The sequence below is a fragment of the Macadamia integrifolia genome, chromosome 9 (genome assembly GCF_013358625.1).
Source record: "Macadamia integrifolia cultivar HAES 741 chromosome 9, SCU_Mint_v3, whole genome shotgun sequence".
Lineage (NCBI taxonomy): Eukaryota > Viridiplantae > Streptophyta > Magnoliopsida > Proteales > Proteaceae > Macadamia > Macadamia integrifolia.
In genome coordinates this window covers 18,835,291-18,847,921 of record NC_056565.1, presented here as the reverse complement: position 1 = coordinate 18,847,921, position 12,631 = coordinate 18,835,291, and the positions used below count along the sequence as shown (strand labels likewise).

General features: G+C 38.1%; 1 protein-coding gene across 1 annotated transcript; it reads left to right on the top strand.

The window, feature by feature from the left end:
* Nucleotides 1-5,978: 5,978 nt before the first annotated feature.
* On the top strand, nt 5,979-12,597 carry LOC122089386 (crooked neck-like protein 1). Its single transcript, XM_042659071.1, has 7 exons — nt 5,979-7,384; nt 7,491-7,556; nt 9,949-10,093; nt 10,176-10,394; nt 11,124-11,346; nt 11,432-11,627; nt 11,892-12,597. Exons 1-7 carry the CDS (start codon nt 6,228-6,230, stop codon nt 12,007-12,009), a joined length of 2,124 nt encoding a protein of 707 aa, XP_042515005.1. The 5' UTR covers nt 5,979-6,227; the 3' UTR covers nt 12,010-12,597.
* The last annotated feature ends 34 nt before the right edge of the window (nt 12,598-12,631 follow it).

The window sequence follows — 12,631 nt, the reverse complement described above, 5'->3', positions numbered from 1 at the left end:
AAAAAAGAAGCAAAATTCTGAAAGCATTAGCATTAAGAGAAAATCCCACCCTATCCGATTGTCAAATGTGCCTACACGGAATGGTGATCTGGCCCAAAAGTTGGATCAGACCCGCGAGAAGTGTAGATGCTTTTGAAAGCATTAAGGTTCCATTTGATTTTGTTTCTCAAATGTGTTTTTTCATTTTTCCGTGCTGAGAAACGGAAAAACACCAATTTTTCTGTTTGATTTTTCTGTTCTATTTCACTTATTTATAAAAATAAAAATAAAAATTTATGTCTACTTTTGTTCCAAGAAACATGAATGGCTCTTCTGTTTCTTGAAACAAAAAAGTGGGGGAAAATTCATTAAAATCCGATAAAGTCATGACCTCCCAAAACCCTTCTCACAAAAAACCCGATAGAAATGGCAGTACTCCATATCTGGCGCTCAAGTCTCTGCAACTCTTGCTGAGAATCTCCTATGTCGGCGACTCCATGGGGATGATCTCCCATTGCAGATGTCGCTGCAAATCTGAAGATTCCATGCAACTCCTCCGTTCAGGTTGGGGCTCCTCCATCGTCGTTCAAGTCGTCAAGTTCTTGAGGTTTTGAAGCTCGAAGGTGTCTCAAGCTCCTTAAGGTCCCTTGCAACTCCTCTCTCATCGTTCAGTGTATTCCAAAGTTCCTGCAAGGTAAAATTTCGTTAAACCCTAATTTCTTCACTGATTCCAACACTGTAATGGTGGGGATTTGGGAAATAGAGGAGTTCGTCAAATCAAAACTAGACTAATGAAAATCCCAAATGGGAAACTAGATCAAGAAGAGATCTCAATAGTTTTGGAACAAACTCCTTCAATCTAAGACGTCTTTATTTTCTTCCTAAGAACAGAGACAGTAGAGGGATTCTGCCTCAATAAGAGGAGTGACGTGATTCTGGATCGCATGCTTTTCAGCAGGTCAGTTACTATTTGTTGAATCGCACCACCCTCAACTGAAAAATCCTTGGGTCCATTGAATCAAACTAGTTAGGGATACGCAACATGAGCACTCTTCCGGAAACAGGTCTATGCCGAAGGAAATAGTTTGTGGCCAAGCTTCTCACCACTGACCTCCACCATAAGAGGGTGATTCCAAGTGTTTCTACACTTTGATTGAATGAAAAAACCTGCCGTGTTTTAAATCAAAAAAAGTGCACAAAATCACTATTGGGTCAAGTAAGGCATGCATCCTTGTGCTTTGATTGAATAAAAAAGCCTCAGTAGTTTAATGGGCATTGTCAAATTTTCTATTCACTAATTACTGGGGAAGTCAAGAGCTAGCATGGTCCATGATCAGATGCTTAGATAGGATAATTAACATAAAAGAGAAAAGAAGTCTCTTAAACAATACCATGGGTAGGCAGACCAGACTCCTATAAAGGAATAGGGAAGCTCATCCCTTGTTCATTTCCAAGATACCATGGGACCCAAGTCTTGTCTTTTTGAGTTTCTAAAGGCTACAGGGAAGGCATCCTTTAGCCTGATTGAATGCAAAACCTTCTATTTAATGTTCTATTCACTTGTGAAAAATGATGTCAACATGTTCCAGTAGGGATCTTACACATGTTAATTTGTAGAAGACCTCATTTGCATTTCTCCATATCTATTACAATCAAATTTAATGTTAATCTCTTCGCGCTTCCTTAGAACTGATGTCTCTGATGCTGGTTAGTATCACTTCACTGGTTCTGTTTCTATATTCTAAGAATGAGTTTCAAACTCTAGTTCTTGGGCTGAGACCTATTTACCACATTGTAGCAGTATCCATGGTTTATTTATGTTCTTGGGTTTCGTCTCACTTCCTTTCTCTTTTCTTGCAACTAGATGTAGACGTACTGGTTTAAACTTTTAGTTTTAGAGCCTTTCTTCATGAGACAATTGTTATTCTTGTGATCTTGGCAGCACTTATTCTTGGTTGAAGTTTGTAACTTATGACTTGACTGATTGATTTCAGTTGTTATTTTGTATTTCCATGGAAATTTCATTGGGTTAATGCTATAACACAATTATTTTGGGGCAATGTGTGGGGAACCAATGGCTGCTTGATAGCAGCAACTTCCAAAGTGATATCCAAGATATAATTTCATCAAAGAGGTTTTCTTCAATTTCTACTGTGAATGTTTTTCATGATCTGATTAGAATGATTATTTTGCATTTTAGCATTTTCTGAGATGAGGTGATTAATAGAATTCAAGAATGTTAAGAGCAGCAATCTCTGGATAATGATACTGGTGTAAACTTGTGTAAACAACAGAAGCATGGAGAATGGCCCAAATCAATAGATTATGTAGCAAATGGGTAACCTACTTGGATAGCATGTGTAATATTGTTATTACTATGGTGAGAGATGCAAATCCTCCAAGTATGATTATATACATTACATTTTAGAATTAAGTGAAAATGACTTCACTCCTTGTTTGGACTTTTGAAATAGCATCAACTTTTCAAGGCTTCCACAATTAAATTCCCATCACAGTCTATACAGAAAAGAACAGAGCATTGTTGATGGTGCAACAAAAATATTGGGGCTTATTTCAACCAAAATAAGAACCTTAAAAGTTGACCATGTGGATCTACTTTTGTGGAAAATAAAATAGTTCATGGTTGATCTCCTGTGCTGATCAGCCTGATCCTCTTGTTTGTTTACATCTTTTTTTCCTTTTTATGATAGTGTTTGTTTGCTTCTTTTGTATTTCAATTTGTTACTATCCATCATTGAAATTAGTGCTGTCTAGTCTCTTCTTGCAAGCTTCAACCTTGCTTTGCTTATAATAATAAGCATCAAAGCAAGTGAAACCATGCATGATGAAGGTTGGAGGACAGAATTCTTGCCTTTGGCTATATCACTTAAGTGATGGGTCAATTCAAACAATATCAAGGGACTGTATGATTTGGCACTATAATAATGGGTTTGGGAAAAAAATAAATAAATAGAACATTTCACAAAATTTTCATCTTCTAAAAATTCATTTTTTGGGGGGGCGAAAGTGTAGCCAAGCTAGTCTCCATAGTAGGCACCCGTATTTCAAGTGATTGATTTCTAGAGAGATTTCCTTTTGTCATTGTGAGCTGATTTCCTTATTCGTTCGACATGCTTTTCACATTTGTGTACGTGGGCTGGGAAGGCAGTGCACGTGATGCTCGGGTTTTTGAAAAGGCTAGATCAAATGCTACCTTAGGTTTTCCTCATCCTCCTCCAGGTAATTCACAACAAACAAATCACATATACGTTAAGTGTCTTTTTAGACTAATATACTTGTATAAATGTTATCCATAATACTTGAAGGCAAGTATTATATTGTGAACTCAGGTTACGCAAGTCAACTTGGGTATTTGACACCCTTTCAAGGAAAAATGTATCACCTACCAGATTTTAGTGGGGAGAGAAGGGGTGCAAGAACGCCGAAGGAGTTGTTCAACCACAGACATTCCTCCTTACGGAATGTTATTGAAAGAACCTTTGACATATTGAAGAATAGATTCCAAATCTTACAAAAAATGAAAGGTTACCGTATCAAGGACCAAAGTTGCATGTTGTGAGCTTCACAACTACATCAAAGAACAAGCTATTAAAGATGATATTTTTGATAAATATGGTTGTGAATAGACTGTAATTGATCAACTAAATCCTCTTAATCATCAAGACTTCATAGCTCCAACTACAAGTACAAATCAGAGATGAGCAAGACAGATGTCATTGTTGAGGACAAATATAGCAAATCAAATGGCTATATCGAAGGGAATGCCTATGATTCCAATTGATGGACCTTGATGTTTTGATTTTAATGACTTTATGTTAGTTGCTACCATTAATGATTTTATGTTAGTTGTTAGAGTATATATGTTACGTAATAGAAAACTCTATGTTCTATTAATTATGTCACATTTAAAAAGATATTCCTTATTGAATCTCTATCACATTGGATTTTTTCATTTTAATCATATATCAGATGTCTTCCCTTTTGTCAAAATTCTAATGGCATAACTGTAATTATGACATCCCTTTTGTCAAAATTCTAATGGCATAACTGTAATTAATGATACATGCATAAGAAACCGATTCCAGAAACATGTGAAATCAAACACCATTGTCTAATGAAAATGTTTCTTGAAACGGAAAAATCAAACATTTTTTTGAGGTAAAAAATTGTTTCTTAGAATAGAAACGGTTTTTCCTGTTTCTGTTGTTTTTAGACACAGAAACGGCGGAAACAAAATCAAACTGGCCCTAAGCCTACAACTATTATGCTCATTTTACCCGTGGTTGTTGGGAATCGATGGGTCATTTGTCAACTTAACCAAATAATATTTTTCTATAAATAATCCTCAAGGAAATAATGTACATGGAACAACCTCCCAGCATTGTTTGTTGATCATAAATTTCCAAATCATGTGTGCCTTCATAAGTAAGCTTTATAAGTATTATAGATAAAGCTTCTATGTCTTACGACCATTAGCCAATTGTTTCACCATTATCTCAAAAAAAGTTGTTGATACTCATTTTTATTTCAGCATAGTGTGTACCTTATAATATCTTATGATCAAATGGTTAGATGTTTTTTACTGTTAATCTGCATTGTGTTTGATATGCATTATTGGAATAGATTATAGTTTTAGATCTCATTTTGAAGTTAAAAGATGGATAAGAATTGGGTTTTCAGAATACAATATAGACTTTGAATCTATTATAAAAATGCATATCAAACACAACTTTAAATTGCCAATTTATGCATATGCTTCACGCTTTCACCAAACTCGCTATGCATTATTATTCACTATGTCAGAGGGATAATATATTTTGGTATTCGGGTTTTATGATTTTAGTGATGGAAATTAGGCTGGTTGTCCAAATTATGGTTATTGTGTCTTCCTTGGTTCTAATTGCATTAATTGGGGATGCTAAAGAACATCTAGGGGTTGCCCATTCATGATTTGAAGCAAAGCATTGCCTGTGTTAAGTTGAAAGGTTGTAATGTTCAAGAAAAGTTACTGATGTTTCTCTAATTACTCCATCTATTTGTTCAAGCTCAGTTTCAACACTTTAGACATTTTCACCAAGTCCTTGGGTCAAGATTCTTATCTTTTATTATGGTCTTTCTCCCTTAAATAATGTACTTACTTTCTAAGCGCTCTCTCTCTCTCTCTCTCTCTCTAGCATTACCAACCTCAATTTGGATATAAAAGGAAAAAATATATATTCCTTAAGGACTAATATAAGTATGGCTTTGAACAATGCTGGACAATGGTGACAAAAATTCATTTAGTTTGTGGTAAAGCTGATTTTTTATAAATTTTCTGGGAGTCCCACAATGGGCCAAGCAGACATACACCACAGGCCCATTTATTTATTTTTTGGTAAAATGGGCCTCTTTATTGTTACAATACTATAACCCATTTCTTTAGGTTAGGGTAGGGTAGGGTAGGGTAGGGTAGGGTGGGAGGGGGGGGGAGATAGATACGCTTCCCCTGCACTACAAGCACATCCCTACAATAAAGGCTGGGTTTTCCCTTTTTACTTCTAGAGAGGCTAATGGCTTTGCTCAGTCTCTAGCTTAGATGGCTCTGTCGATAATTAGTAAGACAGTTTGGCCAAACTCTATTCCTTGGCTTCTTGATCTATGTATTAATGATGCCTTGTGCTCCTCTAGTTCCAATCTTCAATGAAATATTTCTTTATAAAAAAAAAAATTAAATAAAAAGGATAAAGGCTGGGTTAAATTGAGTAATTATAAATTAATTTTATTTTATATAAAATATTTAGTTTGCTTTTTTTTTTGGTCATTTTTAAGTGAAAATGACATATTTTTAACACCCCCCAAAACCAGAAAAAAAAAAAAAAAACATAAAATCACAAGTAGTAGGGCCAAGCCCGGCCCACTACGAGGGCAGCAGGACCGGTCCTAGATTTAAATATCTTAGCCTGAGCTCGGGCCTGGCTCAGCCCTGGAAACCCCTTGGCTGGGTCTGAACGACTACTGATACAGTTTAGATTGGGTGAAGAAGATGTAGAAGTGATCGAAAAGGGTTTCTTTACGAAAAAATCGAAAAGGTAAAGAAGGGCAAGGGTGCGCGCCAGGGGACTGGCTTGTTGCTCTGTCGTTCTTGTGAATCGCTTCAGGATTGAGATTCAGATTTGAGGAGTGAACTGGTTGATTCTCAGGTACTTCGATTTTAGGCTAGTTTGATTTTCCTGTGATTCCTTACAGCCATGGCCTCTGCAAAAGATTCAGACCCCTCGTTAGGGTTTCTTACAAGAAAAGAGACAGAGGTGAAACTCCCTCGACCTACGAGGGTCAAGAACAAAACTCCTGCTCCTATTCAGATTACTGCTGAGCAAATTCTCAGGGAAGCTCGTGAACGTCAAGAAGCAGAGATCAGACCACCCAAGCAAAAGATAACCGACTCGGCTGAGCTTTCGGATTACCGTCTGCGCAAGCGCAAGGAGTTCGAAGACCTAATTCGCAGAGTCCGATGGAACGTAGGCGTGTGGATCAAGTACGCCCAATGGGAGGAATCTCAGAAGGATTTTGCTCGTGCTCGATCGATTTGGGAACGAGCATTGGAGGTCGATTATCGAAACCATACACTTTGGTTGAAGTATGCCGAAGTGGAGATGAAGAACAAATTCATCAATCATGCCAGGAACGTTTGGGACCGAGCTGTTACTCTTCTCCCTCGTGTCGATCAGCTTTGGTACAAGTATATACACATGGAGGAGATGCTCGGAAATGTTGCTGGGGCTCGACAGATCTTCGAGCGCTGGATGAATTGGATGCCCGACCAGCAAGGTTGGCTCTCCTACATTAAATTCGAGCTTCGCTACAATGAGATTGAGCGAGCCAGGGCAATATTCGAAAGGTTTGTGCGGTGTCACCCCAGAGTTGGAGCTTGGATTCGGTATGCCAAATTCGAGATGAAAAATGGAGAGGTGCCTAGAGCTAGGAACTGCTATGAGAGGGCTGTTGAGAAATTGGCAGACGATGAGGAGGCTGAACAGTTGTTTGTGGCATTTGCAGAGTTTGAAGAAAGGTGCAAGGAGACGGAGAGAGCTAGGTGCATTTATAAATTTGCACTTGACCACATACCGAAGGGAAGGGCTGAGGATCTCTATAGAAAATTTGTTGCATTCGAGAAGCAGTATGGCGACAGGGAGGGGATAGAGGATGCCATTGTGGGAAAGAGGAGATTTCAGTACGAAGAAGAGGTTAGAAAGAACCCTCTTAACTATGATTCGTGGTTTGACTATATCCGTCTAGAAGAAAGTGTGGGAAATAAAGACAGGATCAGGGAAGTCTATGAGCGTGCCATTGCTAATGTTCCTCCGGCTGCAGAGAAGCGTTACTGGCAGCGGTACATTTACTTGTGGTAGGTTTCCTAATGATATTGATCTTAAAATGGCCTTGTTACAAATTCCCTCTTAGTTCTATTTAGTTTTCATTTAATTTATGTGTGTAAATGTGTTCAAACACAGGATTAATTATGCTTTATATGAGGAGCTTGACACGCAGGATATGGAGAGAACAAGAGAAGTCTACAGGTATTTTTTTGCTTTCAAGTATTCCCCCCCCCCCCCCTCCTCACAAAGTAGTAAATACTGACTCCTACCGCCTTCTTATTGCCCATTATGTTCATCTGTGTAAATAGTTTAGCTGAACCGACTAGTAAAAAAAATTCCTAACTTATATAAGCAGAAGTTGGTTATTGATCAATGGAGGAAAAATGACCTCTTCTCTTTATGTTTGCAAATTCATAAAGAGAAGGGGATTAGCTTGTGCTTCTGATAGACTCTAAGGTTCTTTTGGAGAATCTGAAAGCTTTTTCTGGACTTGTGATACGAGTGTCATCAAGAAAGGTTATTGCTGGGAATTATGCTTGTGAAAATAGAGTTTCGAAATGATAGAAACTGTTGAAGGAATTTTCCTGATGGCTTAATTGACAACCCTGGTTTACGAAGCTTTGCTTCAAGGCTGTGAAGTATCATTAGTGCACGAGTTTCTCGATACTTTCCTTGGTTACAAAGGGTACCTGCATACATGTGAAACAAAGTTTATAAAAATTAGGGAGGTTATGTTGACAGAACGCTGTTTTGAATCAACATTGGTGGTGGGGACCATTTTGTCAGTTCTATCTTATATGCAGATTTCTTGCTAGTGTTGAGCTAACCTAGGTGGTGGTAGTAACCCATTACAAGAACTAAGGAAGTCAATTAAGATGGCACTTGGCCTCCATGAACAAAAACCAACTAGTGCACATGCAAAAAGGAGTGATATGGGACAACCTGAAGGTGTTTAAAGAGTATTGGGAAGACCATAAATGGACTGGATTTAATTAGTGAGGAAATAGTTAAATTATTATGAATTGACGGAAGATATGGTCTTAAATAGTACTGAATGGAAAGGAAAAATATGACTGTGTGTGGTGGGCTCCATGGAACTGGTATGAGGCTTGGTGGTTTTTTGTTTCTCAAGTGTTAGTTCTTCTTGGCCTGTTGCCTTTAGGACGAACCATTGTTCCATAGCCTCCACTATTAAAACTTTGGCTAAAGCTTGAAGCAAAAGAATGCCTCTCTTTGTTTGCTTCTCTTTCCTGACAACTTGCACGAACCATCAACCAATGTCATTTCTGGAATTTAATATACTTGAAAATCAAAGCCAAAGTGATGTAGATGTTGATTAAGAGGGAAGATGCATTCTCAAGCTCTAAATAGAGTTGAAATGTGAAAAATGGAAATTTATTGCTGACCTCTTTTAGTTGTGATAAGGCTTATTTGAGTTGAGATTATACGTTCTTGATCTTACTCTTAATCTCATTTTGTTTCTTTCCTTAGATTCAAGTATTAAACATAATCCCTGATGGATGGTACTTCCAGAATATGTCTTGAGCTGTAATGAGGGACTGAAATAGCATAGGAAACATTGGCTGAAGAACAAATCCAAGGAGAAATATTTAGCCAATAGACTAAAACTCATGATTACTTTAATCAGTTTGAAATATCATTTCACATGTTTAGTTTCACAAAAAACTGTGGTCATGTTGACTGTATTTCAGCACTTCAGCTTTTAAGCGTGGGTATAAAATATCCATGAACTTCCTTTGAGTGGTTTGCCATTATATGTATCATCTCATATTCTGCCAATGGAGGTTTGATGTTTTATGAGGTGTAAGTTATGTTAGAAAGTTGGACCTTATCACCCTGGACCTTCTAGCATTTACTTTCTGCTCTTTACCACTGTGTTTCTCTAGCGATTCCTTAACTCTGATTGTTGAGTGATTATTGCTGGAATTTGAGCATCTTAATTCCTTGGGTACATTTTTTTAGATTAGATCTTATTACTGCTACATATTGGGGGATACAATAGAGTTCAGTGATGCATGCTCGTTATCATCAGTGAATTCCTCCATATTTCATGTGAAATGTGTTCTGAAAGAGTGGTCTTTTACAAATCAGTGAATTCCTCCATACTTCATGCGAAATGTGTTTTGTAAGAGTGGCCTCTCATTCACAACTTAGATCTCAGTATTGCAGACCGGATTGGATACCGCCTATCCCAATCTGGATTGGACATATCTGGCCATACTGCCTGTTGTTTGAGGGACAATTGGTGGTGTCAGCCAGTTAACTGAATCTGTGCCGGCTGATCCACCTCTTCCAATCCAGAGACTTAAATCCTTGCTTTCAGTTGGTATTGCACTGGTCTCTGTGCATCAAAACTTGAACTTTATACTCAATCACTGGTTAACAATTCAAAACAGATGTAAAAATGTGATTATTAATTCATATCCCCATCATTGCTTTGCTGTTGCCAGTATACTTTGAAGTGAATGCATGTGGACTTCCTCTCTCTTTTATATCTCTATGTTGGCAAATGGTAATGGTTTTCATATGAGTAAATATTCCTTGGATTCTATCTCACTGAACTTTTGCATAGGGAGTGCCTTAAGCTGATTCCCCACGAGAAGTTCTCATTTGCCAAAATTTGGTTATTGGCTGCCCAATTTGAAATACGTCAGAAAAATCTGAAGGCTGCACGGCAAATACTAGGCAATGCAATTGGGAAGGCTCCCAAAGATAAGGTGTTCATTGTGTTTTAATTCTGATAAACTATTATAGGTGGCAGTGGATTGGTACTTACAGCTATGCCTGTCAAAAAAACAGATATTTAAGAAATATATCGAGATAGAGTTGCAGCTTGGAAATATCGATCGTTGTCGAAAACTATATGAAAAGTATTTGGAATGGGCACCAGAGAACTGCTATGCATGGAGCAAATATGCGGAGCTGGAAAGGTCATTGAGTGAGACGGAGAGGGCTAGATCTATTTTTGAGCTTGCAATAGCCCAACCTGCATTGGATATGCCAGAGTTATTGTGGAAGGTATGGTGTAGGCGTTACTCTTCTTTTTTCCCTTGGGGAGGGCGGTTTTGTTGAGGAAAACTTTGAAGTTACGATTTTGGTTCTTGAATTGGAGTGGTTGCTGTTCAAATTATTTTAGTATAGTGACAGTTCTATTTTCTGTCCTGTACTTTCATAATTGCGCTAACTTGATTGATTTTAAAAATTGCGTACACTTCACCTGAACCATCACCACACAATTGATGTCACTTGTTTTCATTGAGAAATTAACCATTTAGTATGGACAAGTAATTGTGTATGCTAATCCCTTCAACCTCTTTCTACACATACCGACATGAAGACACTCCGACCTACCAAGTATTGCTCACTCAGTCTATTAGGAGGTACTAATTCATAATTTCAAAGAGGTGAGGTTGCTTTTCCTCTTAGTGCTATCCCTCTTGCTGAAATTCTAATTGCAACAATTTGGTTTAAGAACTGATTAATGCCTAGCTCACTCTCTGGACGGATTTTTACCCAAAGGCAGGTATCTTGTCATCAGCAAATCATTGGCTTTTGAAATATCTGCTTTGTGCGTGGTTATTCACAGCTGATATTATATTGATGCCTAATGTCATATCTTTGTATCTAGACTAGATCTTTATTTTGTTTTATGTTTCATTACAGTTCATATCTTCACTGGAGCAAATAGCATTGAGAAAAACTACGTATAGTGAAAATTGACAGTTGGTTATATTCCTTGGGCAACAGGCATACATTGACTTTAACATATCAGAAGGTGAATACGAAAGAACTAGGGAACTGTATGAAAGGCTTCTAGATCGAACCAAGGACTTAAAGGTGTGGATTAGTTACGCAAAGTTTGAAGCATCTCTTGCTTTGCAAGAGGAGGACAAGGGTACGAACATGGAGGAGGAGAATGATTTGTCTTCCCTTCATGAACAGAAGAAGCAGTGCCTCCAATGTGCTAGAAGTAAGCAAAGATACATTGATATGTTGTTTTTGAAAATCTGATGCATAGTTACAATCAAGATGTTGATCATTCTGTCATCTACCAGGGGTCTTCGAAAGGGCAGTTAACTACTTCCGAACATCAGCACCTGAACTAAAAGAGGAAAGGGCCATGCTTTTGGAGGAGTGGCTTGACATGGAGAGGAGCTTTGGTACCATTGGAGATGAAAGTCTAGTCAAGAATAAGTTACCAAAGAAGCTCAAAAAGAAGAGGTCAATTGTCTCTGAGGATGGTCCAGCTGGGTATGTCGAACTTTCTGTTGCTTCCTCTTATAAACCTAACCAAAAAAAAAAAACAACCAACATCTCTAAGATGTGGGAGTTGGATGAATGGTTGCCATGCGAATGTTGCAAAACGACCAACATCTCTTTCATTTGGTGTTCCTGGTCTAAAAGCATGGCATCTAATTAGTAATTCGAGTTCCTAGATTTTAGCTACTTTTCTTTGGCAAATAAATTGAAAAAATTTTCTACCCAAGATGGTCCTGATTTTGATAATCTGTGCAGGTTTGAAGAGTATTACGACTACCTCTTTCCGGAGGAAACTCAGGCTCCAAATCTCAAAATCTTGGAAGCAGCCTACAAGTGGAAAAGGCAAAAAGTTGGTTCCGATGACGATTCATAGGGAAATCCTCTTTCTGTCGACAAATTCATGGAATTTTGTGGGTGGATCTCTGTGGGCACTTTCTTTTCTTTTGTTGCAACCTTGACGATTCGTAGGAAAATCCTGTCTGCAAATTCATGGAATTTTGTGGGTGGATCTCTGTGGGCACTTTTCTTTTGTTGCAATCTTGTCCTAATTTTGTAAGTACAGATGATGTTGGTTCATTTCCTTTCTCTTTTCTTTTTTTTTCCTTTCCTGGAAGGGGGTGGGGTTGTAGAAACGCTGCGCATTAAACAGAAGGTGACCCTCTCAAAGTCGAAGTTAAGTGGTTGGCCCAAGTTCTGGACCACCTGAATCGTAACTCCATCTATTGATCAGTGACGGGATTTCGCTCAGTTGTAATTAACCTGTTGGATGGATTCCTTCAATTGGTCTGCACGTCCTCTGCAACACACGCATGCTGCCAGGAGCTACGTGGACTCGGCTAATTCTCATTCTGGTGAGATTGTGTATTATATTTAGGTAGTGCTGTCAAAGGAATGGTCTGCAAGAGTCTGACATCTTATTTGTTTCCCCTATTGTAACATGTGAGGCTGGATCCTGTAGTCACGCTTCTTTTTTTTTTTTGTATTCTTACCCTTGG